Here is a 17,397-nt window from a genome sequence, read left to right as displayed (position 1 = left end):
GGTGCCTGTGGAGTCCCAGTTGATACTCCTCTGGCAGCTCGGGGCCTCCCGTTGACATTGGCAGTTTGCCCAGGACCTCCAGCCAATTCGTCTCCTTTCCACTTGGCGGGGATGCTGAGGTTCTGCTTGCTGCTCCAAGGCAGTGGACGTCTCCCTCCCCCTTGTCCTCATTCACTCTGTCCTTCTGCCCCCTTGGCCTTCTTCTGCCCCCCACCCACTCACACATGCCCATTTCCCTCCATTGAGTCCATTTAACCCGTCCATAGAGCAGATGGTGGCATTGAAGACCCTTTCCTTTACTGCCGGGTGGTGTCAGCCTGCTGCGTCCAGGATGGGTGGCTCTTCATAGGTTTGAAGGCGACTGTGTGGGGTTCCCTAAGGCGACTGGGGGCATTCACGTCCAGCACTTTGGATTACACCACGTTCCTTTTGTTTTGCCCCGCAACAATATCTTTCTCAGTGCCCTGATTCTCTCCTACTGTGTCTTGCATGTTTTGCAGCCTTGACATCACCCATCGAGTATCAGAGGAACCACAGCGGGGGCAGCGGGGGCGGGGGCAGTGGAGGCGGGACCCCCGGTGGCGGCAGCGGCGGCGGCGGCAACCACAGCAGCGGCCCCAGCAGCTGCAGTGGCCTCCCCAGCTCCAGCAGAAGCAGGCCCTCCCGGATCCCCCAGCCTGTCCGACACCACTCCCCCGTGCTGGTCTCCTCTGCAGCCTCCAGCCAGGCAGAGGCAGACAAGATGTCAGGTATGTCCACTCCCGGCCCTGCACTGCTTCCTCCCACCAGCAGCCTCACCCTGGAGGCTGGCCCTGGCCAACCTGGCAGGCACCCCGCGGGCGGCCAGTCTGAGGGTCCTGAGAGAGAAGCGGAGCAGATCCCCAAGATGAAGGTGATTGAGAGCCCCAGGAAGTCCACCGGGAACACTGCAGGTGCCAGCCAGGATGGAAATGCCAAGGAGGACAGCCGCGCACGGAGTGGCCTGGGCTCCCTGCCCCTGGGAAAGCCCAGGCCCGGGGCCATCTCGCCACTGAACTCTCCTCTCTCCACCACATTCCCGTCTCCGTTGGGCAAGGAGCCCTTTGCCCCCAGCAGCCCCCTGCAGAAGGGGGGCTCCTTCTGGAGCTCCATCCCCGCCTCCCCCGCCAGCCGGCCGGGCTCCTTCACCTTCCCGGGAGACAGTGACTCCCTGCAGCGGCAGGCGCACCGCCACGCGGCCCCCAGCAAGGACACGGACCGCATGAGCACGTGCTCCTCGGCCAGCGAGCAGTCCGTGCAGTCTGCCCAGAGCAATGGGGTAAGAACGCGTGGCAGCCTCCGCCCGTCCGCCCCACTGCCTCTGTCCCGCCAGCTCCTCTAAACCTCTCGCCGCTGCCGCTCTCCTCGTACTAACTCCTGGCTCTCCGGGCCGCGCTGCAGTAATCAACTCCTCCGGGCCTCTCCGTGCACTGACCACGTAGACCCACGTGTAGCTCTGTGTGTGCGCCCGCTGTCTGCAGGCCTGGACAGGCCACGGCCCGAGCTGACACAGGAGTGCCTCCTAACCCTCCTGCTCCGGGGACAGCGCTGCTCTCATCTCTACTAACTCGCTCCTTGCTTTATTTGTGTCTCCTAATATGGGAAAGCCAATCATTAACCTTCTGAATGCAACATCTGTAAGTCTTTTCCATCTTCCAACCAGCAGACTCTCTTGGAACTTTCTTTGTCCCTGCCTTCCTCACTCACATTTTTTTAGAGGGGTCAGTGTCTCTGCTGCCTCCCCCCGATTTAGTTCAAAACCTACACTTGATAAGCTTTTTGCTCGTCGCTTGGTCATGCTCTTTTATGCCTTAAGTTATCCTTGCAGCGTTTTTGACTCATCTGCTGAAAAAAAAAATCCCTCAAGAAAACTTCCAACAGCTACTCAAAGCAAACTAAGCTGACAATGTGGGGGGGGCAGGAATCTCTCCAGTGGAAATATGTGCTTCCCCCACAGTTTCACTCGGGAAGAGAGAGACTGCTTTAGGGCCTCTGGAGATGGGGCGCCTGCGGCGGCCGGGAGCAGAGGCCCAGGAGGCTGGAGTGGGCGCGTGTCTGCATTCTGTCCAGCAGGGGGCGCGGTGCGGACTGCGGCGCTCCACGCATCCTCACCCTCATTTTGCCGGTCACCTATGTTGTGATCTCAAGCAGAAGGGTTGCCGTGGTGGGCTTTTCCCCCATTTTGTGGCCTCCTCACTCTCCTACCAACTGTTTTCCTCTACAGTAGATGGCCTGACCAGTAACACCTTCCTGAAGGCATACGTGAGGGAATACAACTGTTCTAATGAGTGTATGTTTGATCACTTTATAAAATTTTAAATACATTTCCCTAAAAGGGTCTGTGTCTCTCTTTGTTTAAAAAAAAATTGGCTTTTGCATGTCTCTCTTCTCTGGATTTCTATTAATTCCTAGTTCGAGTTGACATGGCCTTAATCCTTTCCTACTATTTTTTGTTATGTATGTTGTTAAACTCTGTATTTAACTGAGGAAGAAATTAGGAGATGGGACTTGGTACATTTATTTACCATGAGTCTTATTCTTAAAAGCAAGTGGTTAAGCAGGCACCCTCTGCAATGGCCGTCACCAGTGTCCGTGGGCTGGGTGCCTTGCCGCGTCCTGCAGAGAAGCTTGGCCCCCTTGTGAGGCCTGCAGTGCTGGTGCGCAGTGAGCATCAGAACTCGATTCCAGCCAGAGGAAAAGATGCAGAAGGCCCAGCGGCCAGGCCTGTCTCCCAGCCATGACCCCTACAAAATCAGCCGGGGAGCAGTGTGTGAGCACACCCTCACCTGGACACTTGTCCTAAGCACCCGAAGAGTGCACAGAGTCGGTGTTTCAGAACGAACGCCCCGCTGCTCCCGCGCAGGAGCCCGGGCTGGCCTCTGGGTGCCCATGAGCACACACGGCATAATGGCCACCGCCTGGCTCCCTCCTGGAATGTCCACTGAGACAAAGGCACAGTCACGTGTGGCACATAATCTGGCAATTTTAGGTTGCAAAAATATACCTCTTATTTCTGTTTCTTATGTGGCAGGTGACAAGGTTGTTGCCGGAGTTTTTGATGTGTGAAAATGACTTACAGAAATGCCCTCGAGGCCCAGGAAGACCACTCAAGGCCTCAGATGGGGATTGGGCCTCTCTACTCTCTTAAGTATTTCAGTTAAAAGGAACTGTCACCCTGCCCTGTTCCCACGCACTTGAGCCACCTTATCCCCTGGCCTGTCGGCAGCGGCCTCCTTCCTCCTGACCACTTCCATGGAGCTGTCTGCGGTCACAGGCAGGCAGCTGTGCCTAACCCATGTCCCAGGTTCTTCTTCCCTCTTTGTATGGGCACCTTCTGAAAAATTACAGAGAGCGAGAGTGGAGTGAAGGTGGATCAACCCAAACAGTGACTGCGCCAGCCGCCAAATGTGGATGCATAGCCTGCTGCCCACGCCCTCCAGGGCAGCCTTAAAAGCACAGCCCTGCCTTTCAGAGGCCAGGTGGTCTGTGCAGATTCCTAACGTCCCACCCTGTGGGGTGAGGATCCTGCCTGCTGGATAGGTGGTGGTGAGCACTCAATGGCATAGATTTTAGATGTCTTTATATTTAGCCTAGTACCTAGGAAGTATTCATAAAATAGTTGTTATGATTGTGGAAAAATACTCAAATTGTCAGACAAAGCCTGGTATGCTATGTTACCAAAAGCAGCTGTGCCACAGAAGTTACTTTTTGTTCATGTTTTCTAGATAATTTGGCTTTGTAATCTCAGAACTATTGGGTGTTGCTGTATAAGCCAGAACACTAAGATACACACTGAAAGGAAAAAAAATATAAGTGAGTGTGCAGAGGCCAGAGCCCTGCAAGGACAGTGTGGGCTTCCACAAGGGGCAGGAATGCACAAGCGTCCTTAGTGAGACAGGAATGATATGTTTAATTTAAACATCACTGCAGGTCTCAGTTCAGAGCCTGGCCTACCAATTCCTTGCACGCTGGCTTGTTGACAGTGGTCAGCCGTCTGCCCAGTGCGTCCTGACACCAGCCCAGTAGCCCAGGGCAGACAGACATGTGGCAGGGTTGTCTGACAGTCACATCAACACCTGTCCCAGCTGTCTGAGAGCCCAGCAGAGGCCAGCATCATCAGAGGCCTGGAGATCCAGGAGCAACCAGAGAGCATCCTTGGTGGAAGCCTCTGAGAACAATCGGAAGCAGGGCACCCGGTGCCATTCCCTACGTCCCAACTTTTTTTTTAAGTGACTTTTTTTTTTAACATATGTTTTGTTTGGTGTTTTACTTTTTTTGTTTGTGTGTTTTTAAGAAAAAAAAAGGAAGGGAGAGAGAGAAACATCAGTCTGTGGTTGCCTCTCATGCACCCCCTACTGGGGACCTGGCCCGCAACCCAGGCATGTGCCCCGACTGGTGATCGAACCAGTGACCCTTTGGTTCGCAGGCCAGGGCTCAGTCCGCTGAGCCACACCAGCCAGGGCCTATGTCCCGACTCTTGATAGGGGGCGATCAAGCAAGATATAGCTTAGGATTGGTCGGTGGCCTCAGCTTCCTTCTCCTCCTCTGGAACAAATAGATCACTCGGTAAATGACAGCTTGAGACAAATACTGCCGTTTGTGTTTCTTCTACTCTCCAGCCAGTTCCACTCAGCTTGTGGCCCCGGGTAGGTGGCCTCAGAAATGATCTTTGTTTTATTTTTGCACTTTTGCCTCGTTGACTGTGTTACTGAACATGTATTGAGTGCCCGCTACATGTCAGTCACTGTGCTGGGCACTGAAGACACTGTAGTGTCCCAGAGAGATTGGGTACCACTGGCTGCAGGATCAGTGTGGCTAGGCTTTCACTTGCAAGAGTCTGTTCCTGATGCTTCAGTCTTAGGGCCACTGGTGTCCACAGGTCTTCTGTGATGATGTGTTCAGAGGGCCACAGTGCCTTCAGGACACTGGCATCATGCAAGATCATAAGAGGGCCATCCACCGAAGGGGACATGAAGGAGGCAGAGCATCTATCCCTAAGAGCAGAATAGCAGTTGAATTACTTTTTAGGTATTATGAATTCTTCTTTTAGAAGGGAAAAGGAGGTGGAAATGATTATACCAGCAACTTGGCAGAATCCTGGCATATGTGTTCTCAATGGACATTTTACCTGGTGGATTTGGAGGCTCCTCCATGATCTAATTGTCAAAGTGAGCTGAAGGGCGACTGTTTGCAGTTCTTTAATTCAGTAACTATTTCAGTAAGCCTGATAGTCACAGTGGCTTTACTGTGATGTAGGTATAACCCAGCAGGATATGAACACAAGACTTGAGCCGTTCTTCAAAGGTGTAAAGAGATGAGGCTAAAATAACAGACTGAAATAAAAGCTTTCAAATGTAAAGTGTCATCATTGCACTGATTTTTTCTTTAGATTGTTCCTAATTGCTTACACTCTGGTTTCCAACTATTGAAAAAGCACAGAGTAGCAAAGAAAGCGTGGCGCCCTCCACGTCTGTCCGGGGAGCCATGCCCCGAGTCGCCGTGCCGTGAGGCACACTGACGAGCGGGTTCATGTCATCGGCCTCGTTTCAGGTCCCTCTGCCTCTTTTCTTTCCATCTCTCCCTCTACAGAGTGAAAGTAGCAGCAGTAGCAACATCTCCACCATGTTGGTGACACACGATTACACGGCAGTGAAGGAGGATGAGATCAACGTCTATCAAGGAGAGGTCGTTCAAATTCTGGCCAGCAATCAGCAGAACATGTTTCTGGTGTTCCGAGCCGCCACTGACCAGTGCCCCGCAGCCGAGGGCTGGATTCCGGGCTTCGTCCTGGGGCATACCAGCACAGTCATCATGGAGAACCCCGATGGGACCCTCAAGTGAGTGCCCGGCAGGCCAAACATGGGGAGGGGGCCCCGGGAGGCCAAAAGTCAGTGCGAGAAAGCAGCGCTCTTCTCTGTTCAAGTTCCTCCTCAAGCACAGTGTGGAACCGCTTTCCATCACTCAGACTTGTTTTACAGACTTGCTCTTTTAATCACCTGCACTTGCAAACACACAGCTTTTCCAAGCCACTAGAAAGACCTTGGTGGTATTTTAGTTCCTGGATGTCTAGGGGGTGGGAGCATTGGGAACTTTCCAAGGACCCCTAACTTGTTAATGGCATACATCTGTGAAGAAACTCATTCTGTGAGCTGCAAATAAAGATAGAAGGTAACTTACCTTGTATTTACTGGAAGGTTAGTTTAGTTAAGACTTGAAAACAATTTTGTTGCATTAAACGTTATTTTAAAGAACACCAAAGTCAGGTGCTGGATTCAGAAAGTTCCCTTTGCTGAATCTCCCTGGCCGTGGTCAAGGCCAGCCACATGGCTTCTGGGAAGCAGTGCAGGACTTTGTGACTTCAGAAGTTTCCAAGGGTTTCCCAGAACCAAAGGCACCAGTGGGGTTGTGGTCCCCTCCAAGCTTAGCTGTGCCCTTGGCTGGGTTTGCAGCCTGGGCTGTGTCTCTGGGCTCAGCTCTGGCCCCTCACCCCCAGCCCCCAGGGGAGGCCAGGCTTGAGTTCAGGTTGCAGAGAGAACTTCCTGTGACAATTTCTTGTCCTGTTTCTCCTTAATACACTGAAATATTTTATTCTAGTACATTGTTCAAGAATTCCAATTTTAGGCTTTGTTTTCCCCAAAAATATTCTTGGGCTGTGCATCAGGGTTCCCCAGAGAAATAGAATCGTGTGTATGTGTGTGTAGATAGAGAAGGAGACAAAGTTTCATTATAAGGAATTGGCTCATGCAATTATAGAGGCTGGCCACTCCAAATCTGTGGTGCAGGCCAGCAGGCTAGAGACCCAGGGGAGTCCATGGAGCAGATGAAACTTGAATGCATTCTGCTAGAAAATGTTTCCCCTTGTCCAACGAGGCCTGTGTTTTTGTTCTGACCAGGCCTTCAACTGATTGGATAAGGCCCACCACTGCATGAAGAGTAGTTGGCTTTACCACTCCTAATGGTAATCTCCCCCAGCCCTGGCTGGTGTGGCTCAGTGGATTGAGCACCAGCCTGTGACCCAAAGGATTGCCAGCTCAACTCCTGGTCAGGACACATGCCTGGGTTGCAGGCCAGGTCCCCAGTTGGGAGCATGTAAGAAGTAACCAATTGGTGTTTCTCTCCCTCTCTTCCCCCCTCTCTAAAAATAAATAAGTAAAATCTTTTAAAAAATACAATGAAATTTTATTTTCCTCCAGAAACACCCAGAACAATGTTTGGCCAAATTGCTGATCATCCAATGGTCCAGTCAAGTTGATACATAAAGTTAACAATCACAGGCACCCTTGTATATATTCTTTTAATATTTTATTTATTTTTAGAAAGGGGAATGGAAGGAGAGAAACATCGATGTGCAAGAGACATTGATCACTTGTTTCTTGCACACCCCCAACCAGGGACTTGGCCTGCAACCCAGGCATGTGCCCTGTCCAGGAACTGTGACCTTCTGGTTTGCAGGACGGTGCTCAATCCATTGAGCCACACCAGCCAGGGTGGCACCTTTGTATTTTAACCCTAAAATTTGATTTAAGAAAGTGTAGATTATAGCTGCTGGTTATTGAGAATCACGGAAAAGTGTTCTCAGCAGAGATCACCATTAGGAAATTTTCTCTACTACCCTATAATCTCCATGAGTTGAATAGTCTACTTTCCTCCAACGCTTTCCGGAATCATTTTCTGAACACTGGAATTGCAGGATATTAACAATGCATTAATTTCCCCCCAGGAAGTCAACATCTTGGCACACAGCACTCCGTTTAAGGAAAAAATCTGAGAAAAAAGATAAAGACGGCAAACGGGAAGGCAAGTTAGAGAATGGTTATCGGAAATCGCGGGAAGGCCTCAGCAACAAGGTATCTGTGAAGGTGGGTGCAAGTGTCTCCAGGAAGCAGTGTCAGGACTCATGTTATCGCTGGGTGGCCGGAGGGGGTGGCGCTGACCCACGGGCAGCGCGGAGGGTGGCGCACTCCAGGCCGGGGCCCCGTCTTGCTCAGTAGTGGTGTGCCGCGCACCGTGCCACCCCGCTCTGCCCCACCAGCAGATCTTGCCAGGCTTTGCAGAGGGCTCTCAGAGACCGTGCTGGCTGGCACAGGTGCATGTGTATATTCTAAGGAACCAGGTATACACGCAGACACCTCACCAGGTACATGCCTGGCTTTACAAAAAAGCTGTTAGGTTCCCAGAAGAAGCCAAGACTGGATTCTGGGGAGCAGAGAGTGCAGAGTTCGGCCTTCCTTCCGTGCCCTCCTCAGATCGCAGGGCAGTGACTAGATGCCGACATCCAGGTTCCTTGGCACACAGTCCCTGGCTCCGATACCTTTGCTCTTTATAATCAGGCTGCCTTAAACCTGTGGGGTTTTGCCTAGAAAAGAGAATATTCCCTGATGGGAATCCGGGGACCCTGGGGCAGGACACTGGCTGTCCTGCAGAAGGAAGGGGTCCAGGGACGCCTGGACTCGATTCGTAGGAGAAAAATGGGCATCTCTGAATTTCAGCACCACTTTTATGTTTTAAATGCACCTAAATTCTTATGGCAAGAAGCTTGAAATGTGTTTAAAGGAGAATGAAATCCAGACAAAGCAAGTCGTATTTCTGCTCATCTTTCAATGGTCATTGTAACCTTGGAATGAAAGTAATATATCTCAAAATAGGCCGTGTTTTTGGTTAATACCTGTGTGCTTTTCCCCTTTCAGCTTCTCAATCCCAACTACATTTATGACGGTGAGTGCGGCTTCTTTTTCTTCTGGTCTTGCAGGCTGTAGGTCCAGGGGGCATGTCTCAGAACAGTCGAGTGTAACCCATGACTTGGGGCTCAGTCAGAAACTGAGGCCCCACTTGTTTGTTCAGGAAGCATCGACGGGTGTGACAGGGAGCCCAGGTCCAGCAGTACTGACTCCGTTCTTGTGCAGTTCCCCCAGAATTCGCCATTCCCTTGAGTGAGGTCACGTGTGAGACAGGGGAGACCGTTGTTCTTAGATGTCGGGTTTGTGGACGCCCAAAGGCCTCGATCACCTGGAAGGGCCCTGAACATAACACCTTGAACAACGATGGCCACTACAGCATCTCGTACAGGTGAGGGAGGCTGGCTCGTGGGTTGGTTTCGCAGTCTGGTTTCACTGTGACTGGCATCATCGAGCCCCATGGCCCTCTTTCACGCTGGGACACTTCCCATGAGGGAACATTTTGTTACCCAGGTGTGCAACTAAAATCAAAACTCCGCTTGAAATTCCTCATCAGTCCTTGAGCCCCTACTTTTCTGTGACCCTGAAGGAGAGAGGTTGGGGCGGCCTTTCTGACACGTGTGTTCTCGTCTGTGCGGCAGTGACTTAGGAGAGGCCACTTTGAAGATCGTCGGCGTGACCACAGAAGATGACGGCATCTACACGTGCATCGCTGTGAACGACATGGGTTCAGCCTCGTGTTCAGCCAGTCTGAGGGTTCTAGGTGAGTGGCACTCCTGAGCTGGAATCTCAAGTCCAGAGTCCCCCCACCCACAACATGGCCAGAAAAATATGGCAGTCACTGTGGGCCTTCCAAGCAAGAGCTGCGAGCAGCAGGCCACAGTCTCTGGGACATCCCGCGGTGGTTGACCTCTGGGTCCTTCTGGCCACAGCCACTGGGCACTAGAGCCGCTGGGTTACAGCAAGGTGTGTTCTGTGCTCTGAGTTACCAAAGCGCATTCCTGTGTCCAGTTTCTCTTTGATGTAGTTATTCAGTTGACACTTAAGTTCTAAGAGAATCTAATCTAAGTGGGTCTCATGGAATACGAGTGAAAAGGAAGGAAGGAAAAGAGGGAGTGTGGTTGAGGCTTGTACAGGCTCGTGCCTGTCTCAGACCCTAACAAAGACCCTTCTGGTGGGTATGTCCTCCTGTCCCTTCCATGAGCTCACGGCGACTTCAGCTTGGGACCCAAGTCTCTGGTCTGAAGCCCTTGTTCTTTCCATTGCCTGGTAAGGCCTCGTTCTCTCTCCTCCACTAAACTGTGAGCTACTGAAGGCAGAACCCATGTCAAAAGCCTTTTAAATTTCCCCGTAGTTTAACTCAACATGTGGAGATGCTCAGTAGCAACACGTATTGATTGACCTCCAACTACCGTTTCATTAGGTAGCTGTGCAGTAGGGGGCTGCTGTGATGATCCTGTAGCTACGCCAGGTATCGGAAGCCACTTCTAAGAGTGAAAATAAAAATCCTAACTGAAAGGTGGATTGAGTCCGGAGCGCCCAGTGTGTAGACAGTAAACAGAATTGTCTTAGAACTCTTATTTCACATTATCTTAATCCTAAATATTTTAACCTGATTAAATCAAAGAAAGGAAGTATTCTGACTTTGGGATTATGGCACAAGAAAGTCTTTAATTTGATAGTAAAGAATCACCAATGTTCTAATTTTTAAAAGATGTCACAGAAATTCTACAGGTGACTCATTTAAAAATAAATCATGAGTGCAAGCTAAGGGGGATATATTGACACATGGGGAAGTGAGTGGGAAAATCATGGAAGAGGAAATATTTGTTTGTTTCTATCACATAAGTCCCTCTTCTTTCACACTGAGACCCAGCGTGCCGTGTGCATGTGCCACGTGCTGCGCATCTTCCTTGTGATGAGCCACAGATGTTCAGTGGCCACATGTGCCTGCCATGTAGGACAGCGAAGGTCTGCGGACCCCTTCCCTGAGACATGCCACGGAAACCCAGCTCAGGGCAGGCGCTGCTCTTCTTGCAGGTCCAGGGAGCGATGGGATCATGGTGACCTGGAAAGACAACTTTGACTCCTTCTACAGCGAAGTGGCTGAGCTTGGCAGGTATGATCCAGGGCCTCTTTTGAGAGAGGAGTGTGTGAGACATAACAAACTGTAAAGGTAGACAATAAAGGTAAACGCTGTGTTTGCCAACAAGTAGAAGTTACAGATATTACATTTGCAGCATAACTTGTAATCGCCATTCAATATTAAATGGCAAGAAAGTAATAGAGACATTTTCAGCTCAGGTTCCAAGAGAGATTTAAGACCCAGTGCCTTAAGCTACCATTGATGTAATGGAATGACTCCCACTCTGCACCCAGGGCAGTGCCAGCTGTGCCCCACCCTTGGGGAACTCAGGGAGGAGTCACCTGCCCTTTTCCTGTAGGACTTCATTCTCTTCTGGAGTCCAGGCTGAGGATGACTGAATGTGTCCCTCCAGTTCAGGTGCACATGGAGCTATAGGCCGAGTAGCAGGGGACCCGAGCCCAGGATAAGAGGAAGATTTGACCGAGAGGGGCAGCCAGGGCCAGGCAGTGCCCTCAGGCACCCAGGCCCCTTCTGACTGTCCTGCCACACAGCACCCACCCACATCTCACATCATGTGCTCTGTGACAAGAAGGAGGTCAGAAGCGTGACAGCTGGGCTCGTCTCTTCTAAAAAATGCTTTCCCCCTGCAGTAGCCTCTTATACTCTGGTGGCCGTACTAGGGCGTGGCTGTTAGGGACCATGCTGCATGGGGCAGCTGTCACAGGGCAGCTCGGGTTCATCACATCCCGCATCACGTTCTCGATTGGCAGCTGTTCTGTTGGTCTTCCTTGGCCTCACCCACACGTTTGTGGCCTCGCCTGGGACGTGGGCCCAGGGGCTCCCACACTTTATGGCAGAAGCATTCCAAGGGAGCAGAAGCAGATGCTGTAAGGCCTCTTTAAGGCCAAGCCTAAGAAATCGGCAACCGTGCTCCTTCAAATCCTGTGGGTCAGAACCAGCCCCCAGCCAGTCCAGATTGCAAGGAGGAGAGAGAGAGAGAGAGAGAGAGAGAGAGAGAGAGAGAGGACCACCCTCCCCACCCCACCCCCCACCCCTGCAGGAGGACTAGCAAAGGAGTGTGGCCGTCTTAACCCACCACAGTCTGCCCCAACCACAGGTTAATTTCTGTTCCTCACACTTCCCACCCCACCTCACCTCCCCCGCAGATCTCATCCCATATGGCAGCAGGCTCAGACTCGAGATCCTGTTGTCTAGGTCGTGTCAAGGTGCAGCCGAGGCTTCTCTGGCATGGTTCCTGGGGGGAGCCCCGGAGATGGTGAACTAGAGATGAGTGACCTGCCCACACATGCATCCTACAAAGGCAGGGTGGAAGTGGATACTCCTGTTCAAACGTGGGGGGTGACCAGGAGGCACCGAGTAGTCCCTCCTGAGCTGCTTCACATGATGAGGCGAGTTCTCTAGGAGAACAAAGGTGGAATCTTCCCAGTAAGTCACACAATGTCGCTTCTGCCACGTTCAGAAGTCAGCGGGAGTCATGTGGCCTGTCCACACCCAGGGCGAGGAGAAGTCTGCCTGGAGGAGGAGGAGGGGCTGTCACAGGCTGAGGGACTCAGACCCAGGCAGGCTTCCTTGGGGCCTGGGGACAGGCTCGGTCAGCAGGCTCGGGAGGCATCCGAGCTGTGTCGGTTCACCGAGCCTTTTCTGCATGACACACTCAGAGTCCTGAAAATTCCCCTCAACCTGTGTTCCAGGGGCAGGTTCTCTGTCGTTAAGAAATGTGATCAGAAGGGAACCAAACGAGCCGTGGCCACTAAGTTCGTGAACAAGAAGTTGATGAAGCGTGACCAGGTCACCCACGAGCTTGGAGTCCTGCAGAACGTCCAGCACCCACTCCTGGTTGGCCTCCTTGACACCTTTGAGACCCCCAACAGCTACGTCCTGGTTTTGGAAATGTGCGTGCCCCTGGACTTTCCTCCTCTCTTAGTAACCGTCAGCCTCGGCGTCAGGCGTCTTACTGTAGTTTCAGGTGGAAATCGGGATTGTAGGATTCACAGAACTTCTCAAAAGCATGTCTGCCATCAGAACACAGTCTTACAACTTCCCAGTCAATGTAGAAAGAGGTACAGTCTTTCAGTATGTGCTGTCCTGCAAGGGAGCAGCAAGCCTAGCATCCCCATTTGGGCCAACCCGAGACCATGCTACCTCGTCCGCGAAGGTCCCGAGAATGCCCGGCCTCTGAAGAGGTGGGCTCACTAAGACCTCTGCCTGCTGCTTCAGGCATTATGCTCAGCCCCAGGGCCGGTCCTGCCCGGAAGGGCTCCCACCCGCAGCACTGAAGGATGATTCGAAGTCAGGGAGGGAAGATGCTCCATACAGAAAGCTCACCCTCGGTGAGGGAGGGTCGCCTCCAACCAGGGCAGGCCCGCTGGTCCCCGAGGTACTCACAGGGCCCCACGGGCCGTCTCAGTAAATGAGTCAATCATTTAAAAGAAAGCGTGTGTGTAAGACCTGTGACCTAAGAGAAGTGGTCCTCAACTAGGGGCAGTTTTGTCCCCTAGGGCACATTTGCCAGTGTCTTGATTTTTTGGTGTCACAGCTCAGGGTGGGGCATTCCTGGCATCTAGAGGGCGGAGGCCAGGGGCATCGCCCACACCCTGCGGGCACAGGACGCCCCACAGCAGAACCCTGTGGCCCAGGCCACCAGTGATGCCAGTGCTGGCATTGGGGAGCCCCGCCCCCGAGACATTGCAGTCCCATTCTGTGAGACATCTTGGCGTTTAGCTTTGTTTAAATTCCTATTTCTCCTTTTTTTTTTTTTGAAGAGGGGATATTATTTTCTCTGTCTCTATTATTTTCTTTTTCTGTTTCTTTTTTCTTTTCTTTTCTTTTTTTTTTGAAGAACGTGTAAGTGCCTCCACCCCACAGTCTCTGGAGAGTGAGGCTGCCGCAGGGCTGAGCAGCACCACGGGCCCGGGAGGGGGTGTTTCAGGAGAGCCTGCCCGCCGGGGTCTGCACGGCACAAACCTCCTGGAAGGCCGTCGCTGTGGGGCCTGCGCAGCCTCTGCCCACAGTGGTGGCAGGGCGGGCGGCAGGCCCTCCCCGAGGCTGAGCAGTGCATGCCAAGGGCCCATCCTGGACATGGGGCCTGGGTGTCCTTTAAAACCTCAGCTACTTCAGACAATTGTTATGGGGCTAGAATGATGTCCAAGCAGGGGCCTGGCCCCTGTGGGCCCTCAGTACCTGGCTGGTCCTTTGGAGCTCTGGAAGCTTGATGACTGAGAGGTGCCCGTCTTCCCTGGGGGTGGCTATTTAGCTGGTTTGCAGTCCTCATCAAAAACCTACAGGGCCTCCGTTTCTGGTTTAGAAGTTTCTGTGCATTCAGCCTTTCATTTGGGAAACTAAATGTTTTGGCCTCATCATAGTATTAATAGGGTTTGTTTCATAACAAATTACTATCAAATTCTTCTTGATCACTCCCCATTACCAGATAAGCGGTTGGTCTTCCTATAAATTACTGTTTTGCAAACAAAGAGGGCATCATAAACCAGTGGTCAGAAAGGCCACGGCCAGGCCACCCCATTGCAATTCCAGCCTTCACTTAGGGGCTGTGGGACCTTGGGGGAAGCTTGGGCCTCGGTTTCCGCATCTATAAAATGGGGAAATAAAACACTCTTCTCCGAAAATTAAATGAATTGATAGACGGTATTTAGTCCCCAGCATATGGGCAGCTGTATATGTTTTTTATTTTTATTTTTGTTTTTATTTTTTTGTGTATGTGTTTTTTAAGTATTAAAAGTAAGCCCACAGTAGGACGACTTGGGAGACTAGGGTGTCCTGGTTTTACTACACGGCCTCATTGTCTGCCTCCCCTGCCATCACTTGTACAGCCTCCCCGTCCCTCATTGCGCAGATGACCGAACTAAGGCCCAGGGTGTGAGTGGAGCTGGCTGGGCGGGGGCCTCTAGTTCCCTCTACGGGTCGGGCTGCCCTGTCCCCCCCACCCCATGCATCTCCACAGTGACATTAACAAGAAATCGCCCTCTCAACACAGTCCTGCCTTCAGGTGGAACAGAACCTTCAGACACCAATAGAGCATTCACAATGGGGCGCAGAGACGGTGGGTTTGTTTTGCACGAGGCCAGAGAGGCCTCTAAAGTGAACCAGCACCGTGATGACGGTCGTGTACGTTCCCACCTCCGCAGTGCTGACCAGGGGCGTCTCCTGGACTGTGTGGTGCGATGGGGAAACCTCACCGAAGGGAAGATCAGGGCGTATCTGGGGGAGGTTCTGGAAGCCGTCCGATACCTTCACAACTGCAGGATAGCACACCTGGACCTAAAGGTGAGCGTGGCTTTGGGGACAGCAGCGTGTGTGACCACGGTTTGGCCACAGCGTGTAGCGGTCCACCTTCCACTTGCCCTCTGAGTCCAGTCCACGTGCCCCCAGGGGGGCTGGGGACAAACATGAGGGGGTGGGAGATGGGAACGCTGATTTCCAAACTCTTGTTTTTAAGAGTTTGCTTTCAGCAATGTGAGATTTTCACACATTTGGTGAGATTTCAGGAAGTTCTGGGAGTTTTGTGGGGCTGGTGTGGGGCTGGGTCTGTGGGGATGGCGAAAGGAAGGGGAAGTGTTGCTCTCAGGGTTGGGAGGGAAACTGGCGGCCCAGCTTCATGAACTGGCACGTTTGACGCGCTGCTTTGCACTGACCTCCAGGGAAGACTGGTCTGAGCTGTGCTGGGGCAGCGGCTCCTCCGCGCTGCTGCTGCTGCTTCCTCCTTCCATGGGCTCACGTCCTAAGAGTTTCACCCTGTTTTGCATATGCACAGTTTGTTCCAGTCGACCTCACAGGTTCCTGGTGAGCATCATGCTTAAAATTAAGACTGGCATTGATGAAAATGACCGTTGCTTTATCCTGTTTTCCAGCCCGAAAACATCCTGGTGGATCAGAGTTCAGCCAAGCCCACAATTAAACTGGCTGACTTCGGAGATGCTGTCCAACTCAACACGACCTACTACATCCACCAGTTACTGGGGAACCCCGAATTTGCAGCGCCCGAAATCATCCTCGGGAACCCGGTCTCCCTGACCTCGGATACGTGGAGTGTTGGAGTGCTCACATATGTACTTCTTAGCGGCGTGTCCCCCTTCCTGGACGACAGCGTAGAAGAGACCTGCCTGAACATTTGCCGACTAGACTTTAGTTTCCCAGATGACTACTTTAAAGGAGTAAGCCAGAAGGCCAAGGATTTCGTGTGTTTCCTCCTGCAAGAGGACCCTGCCAAGCGTCCCTCGGCTGCGCTGGCCCTCCAGGAGCAGTGGCTGCAGGCGGGCCACGGCAACGGCAAAGGCGCGGGCGTCCTCGACACGTCCAGACTGACTTCCTTCATTGAGCGGCGCAAACACCAGAACGATGTTCGACCAATTCGTAGCATTAAAAACTTCTTACAGAGCAGGCTTTTGCCTAGGGTTTGACCTGTCTTGAAGTTCTTTCTCATTCTCTTTCACCTGCCAATCAGCTGTTAATTTGAATTTTGAAGAGAGACACAAACCAACCTAACTGCTCAGCTGCCGTATGTTCATCGTGTGGAATCGGCACTCCGAGCGAGCCGCGCTCGGCAGTGCTCGGGGCTCGGGCTGCCGGCCGTGCTGGGGTGGAGGACCTTCTCTTGCACTCTGAGAGCGGAGACAGCATCGCTGTGTCACAGTCTTTTATTCAGGTTTCTGCAAAAAAAAAAGAAAAAGAAACTTTTTTTAAATGAACTCGAATAGAATTTTGCAAATTTATCATTTTCCAAGACTTATTCAAGGAAACGAAATGCCTATGTTCAACCACTGGTGTTAACGAACAAAACAGAGATACTGGGCACCTCTGGGGAAGACTCACCCCCGTGGCAGCCATCCCCACAACCCGGGCCAGAGCTCGGCATCTGCCGGGCTCTGAGCTTTCCCAGCTGCCTGGTCTGCATGCATCTCTCTGGGATGCCAGACTAGGCTTCTGAAACGTGCATTCAACCTCAAACCTTTGCATAAAAATAGAATGAATTGTTTTGCTCTGATGAAATGTAGGCCTTACTTGTATATAAGACTGGTCCTGCCTTCGGTCTGCCCTTTTCCCACCTGCCTTTTCTCCCGCTCCCTGCCCTCTGCCTGGGGCTTCCTTTGGAGGTCGGAGGGTTCTGCCCATCCACTGAGGACATCAGGTTGGGCCCTGCCCCGCTGCCCCCACCCCCAAGCCGTCAATCAGATTGTTGAGCAGTATACAGTCAGATGAAAATACTGTAAATGCACTCATTGGGGGGTTTTTTTGGTTTTATTTCATATCATGTGCAATGTTGTGGCTTTAACATTTTATGCAACTATTTATGAAGACCTCTGTTGTACCTGTAATAAATATATAGAAAAAGCACATACTTCGTACGGTGAGCTTTATGGTTTTGTGCGTGTGTCGGGGGTGGGGCGAGGGGTAGGGGGTTGTAGCCCTGTGCCATCCATTCAAGGAGACTTAACTCTTCGTGAAATTTGTCAGTTTTGAGGACTGTAAAAAAGTGATTTCATACTCTGAATATAAAACTGGATAATAGGGTAATGTTTTAAATTTTATTATGCTATTATTCAGAATGCCAAAGTATTATTTTTTTTCCCAAAATCAGTCTGG

General features: G+C 51.8%; 1 protein-coding gene across 3 annotated transcripts in view; it reads left to right on the top strand.

Moving 5' to 3' along the window:
• The window catches only part of TRIO (trio Rho guanine nucleotide exchange factor), a 317,818-nt gene extending 300,661 nt beyond the window's left edge, over positions 1 to 17,157 (top strand). For all 3 annotated transcript variants that reach the window (XM_054578325.1, XM_054578323.1, XM_054578324.1), the window contains 10 exons: positions 501 to 1,297; positions 5,608 to 5,855; positions 7,739 to 7,877; positions 8,706 to 8,733; positions 8,922 to 9,084; positions 9,335 to 9,456; positions 10,734 to 10,812; positions 12,492 to 12,692; positions 14,943 to 15,081; positions 15,666 to 17,157. In XM_054578325.1, coding sequence (XP_054434300.1) covers positions 501 to 1,297; positions 5,608 to 5,855; positions 7,739 to 7,877; positions 8,706 to 8,733; positions 8,922 to 9,084; positions 9,335 to 9,456; positions 10,734 to 10,812; positions 12,492 to 12,692; positions 14,943 to 15,081; positions 15,666 to 16,214 — 2,465 coding nt within the window. In that variant the 3' untranslated portion in view covers positions 16,215 to 17,157. The remainder of the gene's footprint in view (positions 1 to 500; positions 1,298 to 5,607; positions 5,856 to 7,738; positions 7,878 to 8,705; positions 8,734 to 8,921; positions 9,085 to 9,334; positions 9,457 to 10,733; positions 10,813 to 12,491; positions 12,693 to 14,942; positions 15,082 to 15,665) is intronic.
• The last annotated feature ends 240 nt before the right edge of the window (positions 17,158 to 17,397 follow it).

Source organism: Pteronotus mesoamericanus, unplaced genomic scaffold, assembly GCF_021234165.1.
Source record: "Pteronotus mesoamericanus isolate MK-2021 breed Mesoamerican mustached bat unplaced genomic scaffold, CSHL_Meso_final contig_50, whole genome shotgun sequence".
Classification (NCBI taxonomy): Eukaryota; Metazoa; Chordata; class Mammalia; order Chiroptera; family Mormoopidae; genus Pteronotus; species Pteronotus mesoamericanus.
This window is presented reverse-complemented; position numbering and strand designations above follow the sequence as displayed.